Source organism: Lates calcarifer, linkage group LG11 (genome assembly GCF_001640805.2).
Source record: "Lates calcarifer isolate ASB-BC8 linkage group LG11, TLL_Latcal_v3, whole genome shotgun sequence".
NCBI lineage: Eukaryota > Metazoa > Chordata > Actinopteri > Centropomidae > Lates > Lates calcarifer.
The window spans coordinates 20,725,461-20,747,325 of NC_066843.1; the positions used below are offsets into that span (position 1 = coordinate 20,725,461).

The 21,865-nt window shown below is 40.5% G+C and overlaps 1 protein-coding gene across 1 annotated transcript; it reads left to right on the top strand.

Moving 5' to 3' along the window:
• The first annotated feature begins 1,387 nt into the window (after nt 1-1,387).
• On the top strand, nt 1,388-19,409 carry LOC108898135 (calcium-binding mitochondrial carrier protein SCaMC-3). The gene is made up of 10 exons (XM_018698011.2): nt 1,388-2,245; nt 9,421-9,544; nt 9,668-9,755; nt 10,699-10,810; nt 10,923-11,081; nt 11,729-11,881; nt 12,189-12,302; nt 13,768-13,935; nt 15,916-16,066; nt 16,165-19,409. Exons 1-10 carry the CDS (start codon nt 2,033-2,035, stop codon nt 16,344-16,346), a joined length of 1,464 nt encoding a protein of 487 aa, XP_018553527.1. The 5' UTR covers nt 1,388-2,032; the 3' UTR covers nt 16,347-19,409.
• The last annotated feature ends 2,456 nt before the right edge of the window (nt 19,410-21,865 follow it).

Below are 21,865 nucleotides of genomic sequence, written 5' to 3' on the forward strand. Positions count from 1 at the left end.
ATCTTTGACTTAAATCATTATTATCACATTTCCAGCTTATTAGCATTATTATGTAGAATATATAGTACTTTTACTACAATTTAAATAAAACTCCATTACCAGAAAGTAAGTATTGTCAACAGTTCATTTACACATAAGCAATAGTGGAAGAAACATTGAAATCTTTTACTTTACTTTTTTTTTAAAGCAGTACCATAAACATAGACTACAGTCAAAATCGTAAAATGTATAATCAAACTACTCTCAATAAAAGTATTCAAAAAACTACTCAATAGCACCACTATGCTCTATTATTATATTACTGAATTAATATTATTGATGGAATAATATATAGTAAATGTTCACCTATAGAAGTGTATATACACTCAGATGGCAGTCCGTTATGTACACTGAACTAAAACTAACGCAGTCTAATACAATAGTCCTGCAGTAAATCCTCCTTCATCAAGGTTCTAATGTTGACTTTGGTGTTAAAACTGTTTTAGAGAGATGTTGACTCAACTGTTTAATCCTTTAAGAGGCAGCAGGTTTGTGCTGTTGTTGAGCTGTGTTGTGTTATGTGGATAAGAGTTTCTGTTATTTTGTCCACCCTTATTGACATAAACACCTACCTGAATTCACAAACATCAGGATTCATTTCTCCCTTGATGATGGTGAGCTGTTTATACACTGTGCTCCATGTAGTCTGTGTATAGTAGGCTCATGAACAGAGATTCACTTTTTGCCTTTAGCTGTTACTCTGGGGTTGTGAAGAGCAGTCTCAAAATGTTTGATTGTTTTTGTCAAAGCAGCTCTAACCCACACCTCCAGTCTGGTTTTAGACTCCAGATTTGTAAACTCCTGACTCCAGTTAGCTTTGATTGATGCCGGTAGTATGTTTTCCGACCTGCACTACAAATATTTGAATGATGTGTTCAATATGGACACAAATAATACAATAACTGTATTATCAGTTAAAATAGATTGTGTTTTTTCATTATTGTAACTTTAATGAAGATACATACATTCAGGCATGTGTGTGTGTGTGTGTGTGTGTGTGTGTGTGTTAATAGAGTTAGTAAAGTTTGAATCATGCAGGAATCTGCTTTTAAAATATGAACTCATAAATTCACAAAAAGGTGAATAACATCATGGGTTGGCATTTGAAAAGTAACAAAATTATACTTGTTTAATAACTGAACTGATTTTTTAAAAACTAATTTCTGTGACTCATTAGCTTATGGTTATTAGACTCTTCTAAACTCATCAAGTGAAATATGAATATTTTGTTCACAGTTGCAGTGAACAGTTTGAGTTCAGTAGTCCTCTGTCTCACGTCCCTGTGCTGGAGTGTGGCGTGTTAACTGCCGTGAACGCGCGCGCTGAGGGTGCCTGGCGTATCGTGTGATGCAGCGCGGCGTCACAGAGAGTGCGTGGATTCATGTGCGGGGATAAACGCATTTTAGTCGCTTTTGCTTGTTGCTGGTTTGGGATTTTTCACACCACCGCCTGTGTGTACAGGTGTTTTTTTTTTTGTTTTTTTTTTAACAAATAATAGGCCATATTTGACAGTATCGCAGCGAGGCAGTAGCCCGCGCGCACAGATGTGTCAGTACGAGCGCCGGTTTGAGAGACTGCGGTAAAACCGCCTGCTCAGTCGCGCGCTCCTCGTTTGACGGAAACTTTAATTCATCAGAGTGAGTTTATGGATTTGCGCGTGCCGGTGTGACAGAGTATGTAACTGACACGGGGATTAATCTCACGCGAGCTCGTCTAAGCCGCATCCATCCATCCATCCATCCATCCATCCACCCGGGAGGAGGAGGAGGAGGAGGAGGGGGACGTTCCCTGGCAGAGGACGCGGACGAACAGCGCAGCCACGCTCGGCTCTGCTCCATTCAGCCGGTCTGTGTCGCCGTTACGGTGTGGGGTAGCGGTCCGGTCTGTGTAGAAGCAAGGATAAACCTCGCACTCGTTACGGTTGTGACAGTGTTATGCTCGGCTGTGAAATTAACAGTCGACCAGTACCGAACACCGGCTCTCTGTCTTTCACATGGGCGAAGACGAGGAGCGGTTCTGCGCCCGGACACGTCGCGGAGGAAACGAAGAAAACGGGGATAGCGGATCGTCCCTGGACCCGGACAGAGAGAGGAGATATGCGGAGCTGTTCGAGCAGCTGGACTTGAATAAGGATGGCAGGGTGGACATCACTGAACTGAGGACCGGACTGGCAGCTCGTGGTTTACACCGGGGAGAGGCAGAGGAGGTGAGGAAACCACCGGTGTTTATATCCCGGGACACAGGGACACAGGCTGATGCTAGGACAGGTGCACACACACACACACACACACACACACACCACACACACAGAGCGGTTACACAGAAAGTAAGACCATCTGCATAATATATAACCTAACACCTTAAATCAACTCATTTCAGATATCTTCTGTGGAATCTGGTTGTACACGTGTCTTTCTTAATGTCAGCATGCCTCATGTTACATTTAGAAAACCTTAAACTAACTTTTAAAAGCTTAATATTACAGTCTGATCTTTAGATTTTCGCTTTCACAGCTCCTCACAGTGTTTGAGATTTCTGGGACTTAAAAAAAAAAAAAAAACAACTAAAGCACTGTTTGAACACTACCATTTTTAAAATGAAGTGAGGGACTGTTGTCAGATACTTAGCAACAAGGTTCTCACAAGTTTAACCACGTGAATGCCAGAGCATATTATGAGCTCCACTTCACATTTCAAAAACCTAAGTTTAGTACAAAGGCTGCTCCTGATCTGACTCTATCATTTGTGAATCTGTCTATTTGCAGTGATCACAACTCAATTTAAATTTCCTACAGGCTAACAGAAAATGTAAAGACTTAAAAAAAACATCAAAAAACAAACAAAAAAAAAAAAAAACGGGGGAATTATGAAGAGACAGAAACATAAGATATATGTATGACTTGCATATTTGCATATTTGGTTTTCATTATTTTAGGATTCACCTCCAAAACAATGTAAATTCTCCACAATGATTCATGTGCCAATGAGAGAGAAGTGTATTTCTTAGATTTATGCTTTGTGCATTAAAAATCATTTCATGCTAATGAATCTTTTTCAGAAATATATCATTTTGAATCCAGAAGAAATGCTTCAATTCAGCCTATATGATGAGTTTGTGGATAAATAGAAATCAGTCTGGATTGTGGGACCTGTGCAAAGGATTTTGGGATTGCAGTTTCTGCTTTCTCTTCATAAGAAATGCTCCTGTGTTTCTGTGCTGAAGGACATGAGCTCCTCCTTAACCATTTTAAGTTTTTATCATGGCTACCAACTAAACCTTTCTGAGTCAGTTCACTCACTTAGGAAGTTTTCCTAATTACATTAAAAGACTTTTCCAACACACCCCCTGAGTTGAAATGCTGTATCAATAAAGTATGAGAGCACTGAGGGCAGTGTGTGGGATTACATTCTTGTTTTCTCCATTACAACTACGGCAGCGATTACGGTGTCAGATCCACAGGGGTTTTGTACAGAGATAAAGCAAAACAAAACAGTTTCCAGACTTTCAATTCCTGGCTCAAGCTTCCAAACTAAGTTTCTTTTCATCATTCATTCACAGTGCTACAGGTTCTCAGCCCACGACTTTCCATATGGAAGGCCAGTATGGAAAAGAAGAAAATGGAGGAAAAGTCAGGATAATAAAAAAGTTGACTGAGTATCTCATAATTACCTCATCATTTTTATCTGGTTTTTATCTCACCTTTGATTGAAGAACTCATCAATAATAGATATATATATATAATATACAAAATATTAATTCAATCATAATACAATCTCTATCATTTGATATACTTTTGTCAGAAACAGACATCATAAAAGCAGAGGCTGGCAGACTGCTACTGTTTTTAATTGCTCCAGTCAAACTGTTGGTAATTGTCACTGACCATCATGAAGGAATGTGCTGTGCTGTAGTTTGTCCTTTTTGACAAGAAGCTGCTGCTGTTGTTGTAAAATGCTGAAAAATACACAAAATATCCAATAATAGTTTTGAAATGGATGCTGTGAGGTCAAATCAGGGTCAATGAGATTTTGAGCTTGTATAGTCATGTTCAAATAATTCCAGAGTTCAAATTTGTAAATCAACCTTTGAAAATTAAACTGCATGAGAAACTCAAGGAAAGGAAAGGTATTTGTCAGTGTTGTCATGTTGTTTATGCCAAATTCTGACTACCATCTGAATGTTGCAGAATGGAGATCATTAGACCAGTTTTCAGTCTTCTATGTCAGTGTTGGTGAGCTGCATGAACTGCAGCTCAGTTTCTTAGCTGACAGAGTGTCCCACTCTGGTCTTCTGCTGCTGTAGCCCATCTGCTTCAAGGTTCGACGTGTTGTACGCTCAGACATGGTCTTCTGCAGACCTTTGGTTGTAATGAGTGGTTATTTGAGTTAGTGTTTCCTTCCTATCAGCTTGAAGCAGTCTGGCCTTCACCCAGAGAACTGCTGCTCACTGGATATGTCCTTTTTTTCCCAGACCATTCTCTGTAAACCCTAGAGATGGTGGTGCAGGAAAATCCCAGTAGATCAGCAGCAGTTTCTGAAATACTCAGACCAGCACGTTAGCACCAACAACCATGCAAGTTCAAAGTCCTTAAATACTTCTTTCTGATTCTGATGCTCAGTTTGAGCTTCAGCAGGTCATCTTGATCATGTCTACATGCATGTGATTGTGATTGAATATTTGCCTTAACCAGCAGTCATACAGGTGGGCCTAATAAAGTGGCTGGTGAGCGTATAGTGTAGGAGGTTTTCAAGATGGATTCATCAAATTTAATTCTAACCCACCTGGATCGTGGAAGACTCCCTGCTGTCATCCATCTTGAAAATTTACTGCATCTTTCAGGACCTGAGACAGAGATGCTCTCTAACTGCTTTTTGATTGGATTGTCAATTGTCCAATCAATTATATAGACAAGTTCAAAACTTGTACCTGTAACTTCAGTGTCACACACAGTGTGGGAACTTTGAGCACTGAGTTTCACACAGTTATCTGCATTGTATCTGTACACAGACGTTCACAAAAGTCCTTTTTTTCACAGGGTCTCTGAGTAACCTCAACACTGATATCATTTGTTCAGAGATTTTACTCATGAGGCTGATGATAGAAGCAAGTGTAGTGGCGCTACGTCACACCCCTGCTGAGGAGCACACACACACACACACACACACACACACACGGAGCAGGAGACAAAAGGGCACAGAGAAAGCAGTGATACAGAGCTTATCTCCAAATGCACAAACGTGACTTTCTCATGCAGATTTATTTTATTAATTTGCAAGGGTTGATTTACAACCACAAACTTTGGAATTATTTACATGTTTAGAATCTTATTGACCCTAGCTCCTTGCACCCCCAAGCGCAGGTGTTAGTAATAACGCACACAATGGCTCTGTTGTAGTCAAGAGTCCCTGACAGTGTGGAGGTGAGCCAGCATCAACAATACCAGGTGCCTAAAACTGAAGCAGCTAAATGGAATTCAGCCATCATTCATTTCATTCACAGTCCATGGGCAAAAAAAGTATCTTTACCTGTTTATAGAGGAAAATAACATTATGTCCTCAGTAGTATTCTCATATTATTTGTATATTAGGTGCAGTGGTTCCAGGTTCGAGCCCCAGTTCACCCGGGGCTTTTCTTTGTGGAGTTTACATGTTCTCTCTGTGCCTGTGTGGGTTCTCTCTGGGTTCTCCAGCTTCCTCCACCAGTCCAAACACATGCAGGTTAACTGGTGACTCTAAATTGTCCTATAGGTGTGAAAGTGAGTGTGAATGGTTGTTTGTCTATATATGTGGGCCCTGAGATGGACTGGCGATCTGTACAGGGTGTACCCCACCTCTCACACAGTGTCAGCTGGGATAGACTCCAGCTCCCCCCACCCCTGCGACCCTTAACGGATATGCAGTACAGATAATGAATGAATGAATGGATGAAGTCCAAATATACATACAGCATTATTTTATATCATTTTTCCATAGTATGGCATTTGAGATGTTTAGAATGTGCTACAGATACTTACAGTGTCAGTGATACAGTCCGATTTTTCTGCCTTTTAATAGTGGTACCAAAGAAATTCAGTGCAGTCGAGTCTCTTGGGTGAGACTGCCACTTCATGTCATTAATCAGCCTCTTAGCTGTTAATTTGTGTGGCCTGGTTATAACACCATATAAAGACAACCTGTTCCAGTTTGCAAAGGAATCCAACCCTTTGGATGAATATTTCAACAGTATCTGTAACACAAACCTGCTACACTGATGACCCTGGCTGACAACTGATTTGTCAGTCGGGTTCTCACATCACTCTCTTTTTCTCTCTCTTGACTCTTTTTTAGCACATTCTGTCTAACTGACACTCTCAGAGCTTCTCTGCTGCAGAAACCTCACAGCCTGTAACCTGGGGTTTAAACCTTATGGTTAGCCTTCAGTACTAGATTCTACTTGTTTTTCACAGGTTTTACAGACCAGGACATTTCACATAGGTCATTAAAAAGGCAACAGTGAAAGCATCTGTGCCATCCTTATGTGCTGGCAAGTGAAGTGAAAACATGTGGGACAGACAATAGAGGAAATTGCAGTGATATTATTGATTTTCTGTCTTTAATGTGGCATTTTTTCTGTCATTTTCTGGTTCTGGTGTCACAGCTTAGCAACTGGACCCTAGAGCAGACACAGAATCACACACACACACACACACACACACACAAGAGCAGTTACAGGAGTCTTTAATTCACACAGTAAGGAGCAGAGGGTGGGGGGAAGATGGAGGAGACTGGATGGATGGAGTTCTTGACCCTGAGGGAGGAGGAGTCCACAAGGATGAGAGGAACTGAGTTGGGAGGTTGAATCGAGTCACTGGCATAGACTGAGGACATGGGAGAAGGTAGTGTTAGAGCAAGCTCACAAATAGTTTTACACCACAAGTTTTCACTAGGAAACACAAAGAGTTAGGCCTGAGCGTTACCACAGTGGAGAATGACTACCGGTGAGAGTGAAGATCAGACCAGGGTCTTTGTGCTGCAGGAGATGAGCTAATGAAACACAGGTGTGCTGGGACTCCACAGCTGTGCCCTGCCACTCTTTTTGTTTCCACTCCACAGTATTTCCTGTCATGTCATCTCTATTTATATATTTATACAATATGACGAATATAGTTGTGGATTTGGAAAGTTGGTTTTGTTTTTGCAATGGTCAGTAAAATGAATGAACAATGTCCTTGACTGGCTGCTCCTGCTCTGAGCACACATGATCACTTGTGGTCACTTGAGAGCTGCTCTGAAAGGTTCCTGCAGCACATCACTGTCAGTAGAAGTAAGTCACTTGATGAAGATGCTGTTGTTCACAATCAGCAGACAACTTTTTTTTCATCTCTAAGTAGGCACTGTAGAGCCATCTTAAATGTTTGCTAACTTCTGTAAGCAGTGCATTAGACGCCTACCCAGGCTAGTTCTGCAAACTAAACCCCAAAATATTTGTCTTCCATAATGACCCATATGAGCATTTTCTGATCTGCCTCCAGTGAGCAGTCTTTCTTTGCCCTTCACAGGCAACATGTTACTATTTGGAGAAAGACACCAGCAAAGGTTAATGAATGAATGTTCCAGTCAAACGAGAGCCGGTCAAACTTAATTCACTTCACAGGAATGTCTCTTTGAGGGTCTAATTGGTTCTCACAGGTTTAGCATTACAACAACATTACATACACAGTGGCATGGCATAATTAGCCAAAAGCACTTCTTTGACTTTTGAGGACTCTTACATTCAAAGAGCTGAAGTAATGCTCCCAGAAAACCTGTCAAAGTACCTTTGTCTGAACAGCACTGAGCTCCAGCTTCAGGACCTTTATATACTGTTCACTTTGAGAGGCTCTGCAGGCCATGTAGAATATAAAACATCTGAAGTACTTGGGACAGTGGGTTACATTTAGCAAATTACTGAGCAGTGGTACTGGGAGTAACAAAGAAATTCTTTGTAAAAAAGTCAGGATCTGAACCAGAACCTAACCCACTGTTCAGTGCTCTGCAGCCCAACCTTCCACCAGATTTCACTGACAAAGTTTTTAGTGTCCTGGTAACAAAAAGACAAGCAATTGTGACCGAGACTGGGGTCAGTTGTTGTCGGCCTGTAGCCATCAGTGTAGAGCAGAGGACAAATGTGAGTGAAAAGTGAATGTTGTACTGTCAGGTCCACATTGTGATTGTTACTTAAATAATACATGTAATTCCTCTGTTTGTGAGTATTGCCTTTACCTCAGAGGTTACACCAGAGCTGCAAGACTGGAAATGAGGAGTAAGGGGAAGAGAGTGTAACATGTGTCAGCCAGAAGTGACAGAATGCTGACAGATAATATGACCTCTCCAGTAACTGGAATTTCAATTCTGAGGGTCCTATTTTTATAGTACAAACATCATAAAACAGTTTTCATCAGGTGATACTTTGTGTGATACTCATTTAAGCATGAAATTGTGATTGCATTTCCTCTGACTCAGACAACCTCTTCTCACAGAGACACCTGCAAAATCTGTTGTGTCCTTCATGTCCCCCAAACAACATCTTTTAATGGGATTACTGCAGATTCTGTAACGGACTGTCTTACTGAGTCTTACCAGTAATGTTGAGGCCCCTGCCCTGAGCCATTTGAAGTGACTAGTACTGTACTGACTGAACATATTTTGTCAAGTAAGAGTTCACTTCAAAGTAGAGCTGTCCTGATCACATTTTTCCCCCCTGGTCCTAATGAGAGTCTAATATTGAACATCTGCCAGCTGAGTCCAATATAACATTTGCTTTACGGGTCCATCAATTCCAAATAAATTCCTAATAATTTCCAAGACATTACTATTTATTTTTCATTTTATTTTGTGTCACAGCACACCACACTACAGTATACTATTACAGTGAGAGGGGAAGACATATAAAATGCAAAAACACTAAGATTACACTGATGCACTCACTAAATGTCACATTTGTGGGTGATGAAAATCATTGTTGTCAGAAGCCAAAAAGTGACTAATGTTTTTTTTTTTTGTGATTTAAATGCTTCTCCACTGAAAGTATTGAGTAGTAACAGTACATGAGTATTTTTCTGCCTCTCTAGTCTTGTATTCTCTGTCTCTTTCTCTCCTAATCAAGAGAGGAGAGATTGTGTTTGCAGACAGGTAGGATGTGGTTCACTTCTTGACTTTCACAGGGAGCACAGTGCCTGTTTAAACACTCTGTCCTAACCTCACTATACACCCCCTCCACACACACACCCCACACCTTGCCAACTTCATTGCCACACATTACACATCTTCACCTGTACATTTCTACCCCGGCCATCTATATCTGCACCCTTTCCTCCTTTGTGCTCCCTGCTGAGTGACTGACAGTGTTCCTCTGCTCTCCCAGATAGTCCTCGAGAGTGACATCAACCATGACGGTTTGCTGGACTTCCAGGAGTTCTCTCAGTACCTGCGGGCTCACGAGAAGAGGCTGCGACTCATGTTTCACAATCTTGACCGCAACAATGATGGTGTGGGCATGTTTAACACCCACAAATACACACACACTTGTTTTTTTTTCAATAATACACATGTGTAGCACTGAGTATCATCCTATTTACAAAGGTTTAAACACTTTCTGTTCTGTTTTATAGGTCGAATTGATGTGGGGGAGATCCAGCACTCGCTGCACAAGCTTGGAGTGGAGGTCACCATGGAGCAGGCCTCCAGAATACTGCAGAGGTGCGGTGTGTGTGAGAGAGAGCACATCCATCCATCCATCCATCCATCCATCATTATCTATATTGATTATCCATTAAGGGTTGCGGAGGGCTGGAGTCTATCCCAGCTGTCATTGGGCGAGAGGCGGGGTACACCCTGGACAGATCGCCAGTCCATCTGCAGGGCTGAGAGAGAGCACAGTATAAGATCATATAAAAGAATAAAAAACAAATCAAAAATGTAATCATAGAATGCTGCAGGTGTCCCACAGTTTCCAGAAATGGCAGAAAATTCACTTTAACCCGGGACAGCTGTAACTGCTCAAAAAACATATAGAAGCAAAGACAATGTGAACAGAACAAACAGATGAAGATATGATCACATATGAATTATTGAATTATTGTTCAGGTGTTTCAGCTTCAACCTGAGTACAAGTCTCATTAGCCAGAATACATGAAAACACCTATGAGGGAGTGCAGGCTCTTTAACAGGAGCAAGAAAAAAAACTACACTTGTTGCTTGATCATGGTGTTAGATATACAATCAGAATCAGAATCAGACTTTATTGCCAAGTAAGGTTGCACGTACAAGGAATTTGTCTTAAGAACAGTGATAATAAACAGAGACGGTATATAGAGAAGTAGAAGTAAGGCTAAGGAGTAGAAAGAGCAAAAAGCAAATACTATATTTACAAGGGACATAAATATACATAACATACAACATACAACAACAATGAGCAGACCTTGAACCTGAAGGTAACAAGGATGGACCCAGGTTTGCATTACATGTTCTATATGCCCTCTCACTTTGACAGGATGATTCCGTGCTTTAAGGCTAATGCTTCTGGTTTGTCATTGTTGGAGTTTACCACCGTGGACATTTAAAGAGGGATCCCAGAAGCCACGTGTGATCTGCTGATGGCACTGTCCTGTATGTTGTCTGACTCTGTAACTCTCTCTCCCAGTATGGACAGGGATGGCACTATGACCATTGACTGGAATGAATGGCGTGATCACTTCCTGTTCAACCCTTTCCACAACATGGAGGAGATTGTCCACCACTGGAAACACTCCCATGTGAGTCAACAGAATAATGATGACAGTGATAAATCTTGACAGTATTTATATTTTCTACACTTGTGAGGACAGAAGCAGGACGTACCATTCCCTAAATTTTCTAATGTAATAGATGTTTGACATTGGGGAACATCTGACGGTGCCGGATGAGTTCTCAGAGCAGGAGCGGCGGTCAGGTCTGGTGTGGAGGCAGCTGGTTGCTGGAGCCATGGCAGGGGCGGTGTCCCGGACAGGAACCGCTCCTCTGGACCGCCTCAAGGTCTTCCTGCAGGTGGGGCATCACACAGTTTAACATCAGTGATAGATAGGCTTTGTAAGTATTGTTATGTAAATTACACTATGTATATATATATATATATATATATTCTAGTATATTTTAAGTATTAACAGCTGTAACAGTTCCATAGCTACTGTAAGTCTACCTACCTGTGAGTATCTTTTCTGAAGCTCACTCTCTCCTTCAAATTCTGCACCAACATTCACTTACACTCACAGAAGTGAGATAAAGCACATGGTGGGTAGTTTGGGTGGGCGGTTGGAGCATTCCCAGCAAAAAAAAAAAAAAAAAAAACACACACACAGAGAAAGGTTTGCTCTGCCTGTGTGCCCAAACCTGAAATATCACAAACCATTAAAGTAACAGAGGAATGACTGACACTAATCTGCACCTGCAAACTTCCCATCATTTATTATGATACATTTTCTGAAATGAGACAGTAAAATAAGTAATTAACTGATTATTGGATTAAAGGTTTAAACCTAGAGAAATACTGATGTTCATACTGATGAACTGACAGAAAATTATTGACCTGTCTCTTTTTGTGAAGAAATTCTGATAAACCCACTGAACACGACTTGCTCATCAGCAAACAGTTTTTTAGTTTTTAGTCCTGACCTGCCCTTGTTTGTACGTTCCAGGTACACGGCTCTTCATCTCGAGGGATCAATCTGTGGTCTGGACTGAGGGGGATGGTCCAGGAGGGAGGCGTCTTTTCACTCTGGAGGGGAAATGGTATCAATGTCCTCAAGATTGCCCCTGAATCTGCCATTAAGTTCATGGCCTATGAACAGGTCAGCACACTCTAATGGATGGAAATCTGACTGCTAGCCCACTGATTGTTTGCTTAAGTCACTGCAGAATAGAGAGAGGAAATAATTGTTTATTATGTAACAGTTCCCCCTGTCTCAGGGTGAATGAATCCTGCATCACTTTCATATGTCAGGATAATGAAATACTGTGTGTGCTGTTTGTGCTTCCATCTTCTCATGTTGCATTTTATTACTACCACTGTGCACTCCCAACATCTTCCTCCACACATTATGCCTTCCCCTCCTGCTCCTCCTGCTCCTCCTGCTCCACCTGCTTCTCCTGCTCCAGATCAAGTGGGTGATCCGGGGCAATAGAGAGGGGGGCAGTTTAAGGCTACAGGAGAGGTTCATCGCTGGCTCTCTGGCAGGAGCTACTGCCCAGACCATCATCTACCCCATGGAGGTCAGTTTGAAGTTTGTGTTGATTCCTCAGTCATTACTTCTTGAGTTCTTGCCCTCATACAGTTCTATTGTCTATATGTTTGCATATACTTGATCTTTATTGCCAGGTTTACCTTAACTACAATACAATAGTGTTAATGTATTTCAGATTTAATGAATGCAAATCAGACTCAGGGTGACCAGCTGACTATACGTTTTTTTTAACCATATGAATTCCCTTGGAAATTATCACCAAGTGATATTTATTCATTCACATAATTAAAGTTAGCTGTTGAAAGTTATGTTGATATCACTACAACTTCACCTGTAGCTAGCTAGATAACTTAGCTCTAGTAGCAAAGAAGAAATCTGCATAGCTAATTATTGCCAACATAATTTATTCATTTGTTGGCATGCCAGAGTCACCAAGCCTGTGACAGGATGATAGCTGTGCATGTATAATATGGCGGCTGAAGGTACCTGATTGATACAAAGTAGTCGGTGATCCCCGACGTGGCCTGTAGAAACCATGGACGACGTTAGTGTTCTAGGTTAAGGAGATGTATAGCATAGAGCTCTGTGAATAGCAGCAATCTGAGATCAGATCCAGAGCGAGCTTAGACACTGTTGATGGTGGGGCAGTGGGGTGATGGAGGGCAGTGTTGTGACAGCAGAGAGAACATAGGTAAGGTGGTGTTGGATGATATGAAAGCTCCACACAGAACCTGGTGAATCACTGGATTATAGTGGAGCCTCAGTGTGACGACGTTCCTCCTTGAACTTGTTCTAAAAACTTAACTTAAAAAACTGAAGCATATAACAACATAATGGTAGAGCACACAACCCAGATTCTAACAACATGTTGATAAAAAAGTGGTGAGAAGTAAAAATGGAAAACCAAATAAAAATAAATGAGGGTTGATCACACAAGGTTTTCAGTTTACCAGTTGATCTACATTCTTAACCTCACCCATAGTCATCAGCTCTGGGTAGTGACCAAAAAATAAGAGCACAGATACAAGGGGCCCAAAGGAGTCTTTCAGCAGCATGTCTGGGCTCACCATTAGGGACAGAGTGAGGAGCCTGGAGATCTAGAAGGCGTTCAGAGTAGAACTTGCTGTTTTATGCTGACTTGATTCAGGTATCTGGATGTTTTCTCAGCACGCCCGACTAGAAGGAGAACCTGGGCTAGTCCCAGAACACACAGGAAGGATTACATACCTCATCTCACTCTGGAACTCCTTGAGATTTCCCAGGAGAATGTCTACTTTGCTTAGCCTGCTGCTACAATGACCCACACCCAGTTAAGCAGCAGCAAATAGGATGGATGGAAAATGAGTTCTCAATGCCATTTCTGTGCCCATATAAGAATACAAAGTTCCATCTACTCTGTCTAGTTGAAGAATAACCTGTTTGCTACTGTTTCTCCTCAGCTCTTATTGCATTGTTTATTCTTCTATCCTCTCCCATCCCCTTCTCCTCGGTAGGTGTTGAAGACCCGTCTTACATTAAGGAAGACGGGACAGTACTCAGGTATGGCTGACTGTGCCAGACAGATCCTGAAGACAGAGGGAGTCCGAGCTTTCTACAGGGGCTACCTGCCAAATACACTGGGTATCATCCCCTATGCTGGCATCGACTTGGCTGTGTATGAGGTGTGTGTGTGTGCATACAGTGTATGTAAAAGTGAACAGGCCTGTCACTGGTCTGGGAATTTTTAAAATATATAGGAAATATAAAAAGGTTGTAATCTAGGCCAAGAGTCACACTGCCAGAACTACAAGGAGAGTGAATACTGAACTTATTTTTAGTGGAAGCAAAAATTCAGTACACAGGCTGACACACTAGGAGTGAATGTTGGAAAGCTTGTCTGAAGACAAACTGGCACAAGAGTAAGGGAGTACACAGACCAAATACATTAAGGTAGGGTAAACAGTGAGGTGACAATGAAATAAAACCAGGGATGCTCCTGATGGACCAGGTAGGTCCAGGTGATGGTCTGGGTGAACCCACAACCTCTCTTGTAGCCCGTACCCCTCCTAATTCCATGTGGTGCTGAGCAGGATGTAACAGACCTTACATTCATCAGGTGGACACAAGCACAACTCCAAATAAATGGAGTTCATTTGTCCAAATGAAACTGGAGTTGTGTCTGCTGGAAACAGGCAACTGTTTGCTGACATGTTCATCACAATAACTTATCACATGTTGTGTTTTCAGCTAGTTCTGCCTCCTACAGCCTTATCCAATTTTAATAATATAACCAGATATTGATTTCAGATGTTTTTGAGATTCCACTGTAGTAGAAACCATGAGAGATATTAGAATGTATAACCAGGAGAAAATACAATTTAGGTAATTACATTGCTGGTTTAAGAAAATATCAGTGTCTGAGAAGGAACTCAGACTCAAGTGGACATTTACAGTAAATGCTAACATTGTTCTGTATTTTTCTAATTGTTAACAAATTTAATGAAAAGTTCTAAACCAAGTGTATGTCTCTTTATGACATGACTTACCCATTGGTCTTTACTTACTTACATTAGTAGCTTTTTTCCTGTAAACAGAATTTTTCCTAAGAGGAAAAGGGGACCCAGCATTCTGTTTTATAATCAAACACAGTGAAAACATCTCAATCCCACCTACACACTTTGACTGCTAAATAATCTCTGGGTTGTCAGCTAATGGCTAAAGGCTTTGTGGCACAGATGTCAAGAATAGGGTTGAAAAGGAGTGGAAAAATTCTGCTAAATTTCCAGAAACATTCTATGGGAAGTTGGCCTGGGGAATTTTGGAAATATTCCAGGGTGGAAATTTGAAAATATTTTACAACTAATGCTAGATAAATGAACAGAAATAGGCTAGATGAGTAGATGAACTCTCCTCAATCAGCTGCTAAATCAAACTATAACCTACAGTCTTGAATGAACAGAAAACTGGCAGGAGGCAGAAGAAACAGCATTACAGTGGAGCTAGCCAGCAACACAATAGCTAACCTCTTAAACTGTCCATGAAATGGTGTTAGCTACTTTACATTTAACACTTCTGATTCACCAGCTAGCCAGTTACTGTATAAACACATTTAGATTTTTTTTCTTGTTAAATTTTAGTGCCATGAATGAAATATATTGAGCCCAGTAATATGATCCAAGCTGACTTAACTGGATGTAGTCCATGGGCTCAGATGCAGTAGTGTGGCTGTAGTGAGCAGGATGTGATGCATGTGATGGAGGAATGCACAGTGCAGGGGAGAAATTCAATTGAATTTACAGTAAATCAAGATTATGCCTTTTTAAAACTACATTTAAATTCCCTGTGATAGACTAGCCTGCAATTTTGCAATTTTCCAGTTTATTCCCATATAATCTCAGTAACTCCCATATATTCCTGTTAACTCCCATGGAAAGTTTCCAACTTTGAAAATTCCCAGAATTTTGCATCCCTAGTCAGGAAAACTGAAGATGGTATGGATTACCAGTTAAAATCTTTCTGAGGGTTAGAGTCTTCAAATGCTTTTTATGCCATTTTATTTTGAAATAATTGAAATGTATTTATTTACTCTCTTTTCTTTTCCCCTCTCATCTCTCATAACTCCACCTTCCTGTTCTTTATTTTCTCACTGCTCACGCTTTAAGACTCTGAAGAACGCCTGGCTCCAGAGGTACTGTGTAGATTCAGCAGATCCAGGAGTTTTGGTCCTGCTGGGCTGTGGCACCATCTCCAGCACCTGTGGCCAGCTTGCATCCTATCCTCTTGCTCTCATCCGAACACGAATGCAGGCACAAGGTGAGCTATTACAAACACATCGAGAATGTACGATGATCCAGCAGTGGATCTGGTTCTTATATGAATCCCTGTAACTGTCGTCCTTCCTCCTCTTTCAGCCGTCACTGAGGGTAAACCCAAGCTGACAATGGTTGGCCAGTTCAAATATATCATATCCCATGAAGGTGTACCGGGCCTGTATCGCGGCATCACCCCCAACTTCCTCAAGGTCATTCCTGCTGTCAGCATCTCCTACGTGGTGTACGAGCACATGAAGAAAGTCCTCGGGGTGGGGTATTAGACTGAGACAAAGAAGAGGAACAAGCAACAAAAAGGACAGAGAAGACTTATTATGCTGGCGAGAAGAAACAGAGGAGAGATGATGATTCAGCTTCTCAGGCGTCTGAAGAAAATGAATGGAAGTCCAGGAAGAGGAGAGGGAAATCTCTGACACTGTTATACCACATGCATACAGGAAATGCATTAACTCCCAGTGTATTTGTATTTTAACTAACATCCTGAATCAGTCCACGGTGCACAGTCGAACAATCAAGACATTCTAACAGCTCAGACTGAGGTGTAATAAAAAAAAAAGGGTTATTTCATTTCTGAAATACCAGGGTTCACATTCATCTTCAAGAGCGTTCAAGCTGAAGATGGCCAGTTTAAATCAAGCTACAAATTCAAAGGCTCATCAGATGCCAAAATCTCACACAGTGGTTTGTAATTCTATTGCTGCAAAAGTGAGATATAAACAGTAGAGATATCCTGTCCTGAACAAAAACAAAAAAGAATACCAATGTTATTCCTAATTTTGAAAGGTTTTTTGGTCTGAAAGTACTGTCAGACAATCCGAAGTTTTCTTTGTTGTCAGTGTTTCTTTCCAGTTGAGGCTGGTGGGCACAGCAAGAAGAGCTGCTGCTCTTATGAAAACAGCTGTTTGAGTTGACAGTGGTTCATGTAACCGTGGCAGCTGGAGAAACCACACAAGGTAAAATTACACAGGAGGTAATTTAACAGGTTCCCTGAAATATACACCTCTACACCAGCAGCAGACATGTATAATAGTATAAATGGTCCCTAAGCAACATTGGCATCAAAGTATGATTATCTGGTCTGGGTCAGAAAACACTGATTATCATATTAGTTAGCTAAACTTATTAACTGTGTCATTTTGCTAATGCTAGTATGGGATAATAGAATGGGCATCTAAGTTACTACCACCAAACACAAACAGTAAGAAACAGAAATTTTATTTCCTCCATAGAGAATTTGTTGTGGTAAGATAAAATACTTCCTAAACACAGCCTCAGGTACTTTGCACGATGCAATCTCTTATTTGTCTCATGCATCCACTGCAGTGGATCATACTATAGTCTTCAGATTAACAGGTGTGAAACTGCTGACCCTGTAGAAACACAGTAATACCAAACCATGAAGAACTGAACATTTAAATCAGTGGAAGTGCTTCAACATGGAATCTGACATGCATCTGCTGTATCTACTCAGTGGACTTTTCTAGACAAACCTTTAACATGTAATATCCTGAAGACATTTTACAGTGTTTGTTTGGTCTGACGGTGCTGCTCATGGCTGCTCTGCGGGTGTCTCAGTGCAAACCATGGTCAAACACAGGATTGTGAAATGGTGTCACTAGTCTGGGAAGAGTTAAGCATTTGAGCAGCAGTACACTGGTGTTTTGTCTCTGGACTTTAATCATTAGACTGTGAAATGATACAAATGTTTGAGGTTGAGGAAGCATTTTTTGAATTTGTGAAATGTTGCTGTCCAAGTACTTAAGAGGCTCAGGATGTAGGACGATGTTAGTCATGATACGAGGTGTTAGCAGCCTCTAGTTTCATGGTTGCGTGGTGTGGAGGTATGTGCAGAGCCAGAAGAAAAACAAGACTGAAAAGGTGGAGCTGATTAAAAATACTGTGTGTGGGTTGTTTATCTAACAACCATCTAAGGTATTAATATCATGTAGCTCATCACAGCTCAACTGAAGCTCATCTGTTAAGTTTATCTGTCTACCACTGAAATCCATCAGCCTCCTGATAAACTGATATTTACCTCCATCTAACTGATACCTCTCAGTGTCTTTAACGTTCCCAATTTAAGGTTCACTTCATATCTTTTTCTGCAGCTCTTAATTACATCACACAGTCTTAATCAGCTGATGCAGTTTGCTCAGTTGTCATGGAGATGGTAGTGTTGACATGCATCCTCAGCAGCTGCTATGCTCCTTAGTACTTTTAGGAGTTTTTATCCATGTGGGTATGAAAGTATATTAAATGACAAACAATTCTAAACTCACTGTTGGATATCTACATCAGTACGTATGGTATAGAATATTAAACTATACCTCAGTTTAGCATAAAACATCATTCTTACCATAGTTCAAAACATGAGGCAACTGAGAAAACTCTATCTGCTGATGAAAACATGATACAACATGATAGTGTGGATCAGTGAAAACAGGAAATGAGAGCAAGCGTGAACACACACTGCTTCTTTGTTACTATGTCCACCTGTTTACCACCATGAAACTAGAGGCCATTGTATTCTGTGTGCATTATTGCATGTGTAGGCAGATGATAAATCATCCCAAATACTCCAAACCATCCAATTTAGAATATATTTTATAAATTAAAAGCATATGGAACTATTTTCTATACCTTGTTCCCTGCACTGGAGCTTCAGCCAAAAACTTCAACCTTATCTGAAAGTGTCTGAATATGAGGATGGATTTCAGTTTTACAAGACAGAGATAAACAAGTGATTGAGTGTGTATCTGAGCATGATTTAAAAAACATCATATTTAGGTATAACTTGAATCTGAACTGCACAAAAACTTTCAACAGTAGTTTGTCTGTGCAGTTCTGAAGCAGCTGCATGTAAAGAGAGTGGTGATGAACTATAGACCCTGAATGTCATTATTTGCATAGTGGGCAAATACATATATCATCTATATCATTATGCTTATGAATGCATAATTCCTTTAAGAGTTTTTTTTCCTTGCAGGCGTACTTGAAATGATAAAATGCTTGTTGCCACTGGGGCCTTGCAAGCATGACATACAGTATTTTTAAAGCATGAGTGCATGTTTCCAAGCCTTCTGTGAAAGTGTAGCAGGCTAGCTTCAGTGTGAGGAATATTGCCTTTCATCAATGGGCTGTTTTCACCCCCCCCCAAAAAAAAAAAAAACCAGAGTACTACTATTGTAGTGTGACTTTGATAAGAAACGCCACCAAAAGAGCTTTCTAGTTTTGATAAACTGATAAATTGTCTATGTCAGTTGAATGTGTATGTGCACTTTACATGCCTCGATGATGGAATTAAATCTGTGATATTGTACGAAGAACAGGGCTCTGACTGCTCAATAACAAATGATGTGTCAACAACAACACATGGCTGTTTCCATACATACTGTACATCTGCAACATCTTCATTTAACATTTGACTGTCACACATGGTCATCTTTACAACAGCACTACTTCATGTTTGGCCACTTGGTGGCAGTGGAACAAACTGAAATCACAACACACTGACATGTTACTACCTTGTGGTAATTATGGTGATCATGTCAGGAAACAAATGTCAATTTACACATTGAGCAGACTCAGAGCATCATTTATTTGGAGTCATGTTTATATCCAACTGATGACTGCCAGTCTTATATTCATTCTGTTTTAAGCAGTAGTTTGGTCTCCACCAGCTCCTGAGAAACATTATTAGGGCAAAGAGGGGGGTCAGAAAAAGGGGTAGAGTTGTATCTTCTGTTCTGCTCTGAGGAGGATCCTTTGACTTTTGGGAGGACAAGGGATGGTTATCTTACTTAAACTAAGGTTAGCCTTGTTTAGTTATTAATATGATTATTATTATTAATATTAATCCACCTTCCAAAGCCAATGCAGAGTAATGTATTGGCATTGCAGACCTAACCCTAACCCTAATGTAATGCAAATAGTTTTTTCAGGCTGAGCCCTACTGGGCCCCCAGGCACTCACCGGCGAGTGAGCATCCAAAGAGTTCCCCTCCAAGGTCTGGCTCCACGAGGGGGCCCCAGTTTCCCCTAAACTCATTTTGAAGTATTGGAGTAACATCTTAAATGTAAAAGCGTATAAAATTATCACTACAGTTTTTTGTCTTTGAGGCTAAAACAACTAAATTAACCCATGTAAAAACTTAAAGGGGAAACGTCTCTTTGATGGAACTCCTTATTCAATACATAACATGTGTAGTAAGTATATGACAATTAATATATAACAATGCATAGTGTTCTACAAGATAATCGTGCGGTTTTTAATTTAAAATCTCATTCTAAAAAAGTATAGAAATCACAGCTGATCATTAAATGTAGTTGAGTAGACGTCTAAAGTAGCAATAAATGAAAATACTCACGTTACAACTCAACTGCAACTAGTAGAACTAAAATGAAATAAAATTACAGCACTTGAGTAAATGCACTGAGTTACTTTCCACCAATGTTTTCCAGGAAATGTCCTGTGAATTTAAAAGTACATATCAGTTCCAGAAAACATAAAATGAACATTAATAATAATATCTGACAGATCTGAAAGCCTCCATGGAACTGCCAGAGTATTTAATGAATGAAAGAACTGAGCACACGACCACCAGTGGAGCTTCTTGCCAACTCCTCCATCTACAGTGCTAATGAGGAGAAGGTATTTGCTGCAGTAATGCAGCCACTTCTTTCATTCTTGCTTTCTTAGTTTACTCTGCTGAGCTGACTCTCATTAACAGCAAAGAGAACCGGCTGATCAACAAGTGAAGTGACTCCAGCCGTGCTCCTCCTGTTTGGTTTGGTAATATGATTGTAACACAGCTGCAGCACAATTTTTGTGCAGTTTTAAGTGTTCTGGATATAATTCATACACACCTAAATTAAACATTAACACATTCCATTATTTAGCTTCAAAATGAACTTTAACATTAGTTGAAGTTTTACAGCTTTTAAAGCTAAAGGCTGGACACACTGTGAACCCCTCTCACTGGCTTGCCTTTAGACAACACAGTAATCAATGCTCCTCCTCAGTAAGAAAAAACCAAGTCAAATTATTATCTGGACATGATCTCAAACATAAGGTCTGATCCAAGAACATTTTGAAAATTTTGAAATTCTAATACAACTTCATTACCCTCTCACATTACTTACAGAGGCAGTGGAATATCTGGACAAATATGCTCAGCTTTTAATGAGCATTTTGCTGCAGCTGGTCACCTATTTCAAAAGTATGCTCAGGGTGTACTCACCTATCATAACTAAACAAGGCAGGGCCTTCAAACATTACCTCTCCCTCAGTTTGCTCTCCATCCTTGTTTCCCCTCTTCTGTTGCTGAAGCTCTTAATACAATTGATAGCAGAAAAGCAACAGGAGAAAACTAAAATATGGAAAACTGCCCTGTGGTGTCTCTTCACAAAGGTGTCAATAACCAGCTGAACCCCTTTCAGTCTGAATTTCAAGTAGAACTCTGTCTCTGCTGCTATCGTTGTCTTATATGGATTTGTGTCCATTGTAGACAATAAGATGCATTGTGAAGCTCTTTATTGACCTATCAGAAGCTTTTGATGCAGTTGATCACTTTACCCTCATAATCAGATATTTGTATGGATACAAACACCCTGAGATGGTTTAGCTACCTCTCAAACAGACAGTATATAAAAGTGGACAGTGTTATATCTGACTTTTCCTCCAGTGCGACACAATTTTATAGAGTTTGGCAACTTCCATCCATTTGGCTATTTATAATCTAGAAAGCATTAACCAGCTAAAACCACATTATCACAATAAATTT

Bases quoted from the DNA above. Each gene is read 5' to 3' on its own strand.
- LOC108898135 (XM_018698011.2), top strand. From the start codon at position 2,033: ATGGGCGAAGACGAGGAGCGGTTCTGCGCCCGGACACGTCGCGGAGGA. The intron at 2,246-9,420 runs GTGAGGAAACCA...CTGCTCTCCCAG, and splicing joins ACCGGGGAGAGGCAGAGGAG to ATAGTCCTCGAGAGTGACAT. The intron at 13,936-15,915 runs GTGTGTGTGTGT...TCACGCTTTAAG, and splicing joins TCGACTTGGCTGTGTATGAG to ACTCTGAAGAACGCCTGGCT.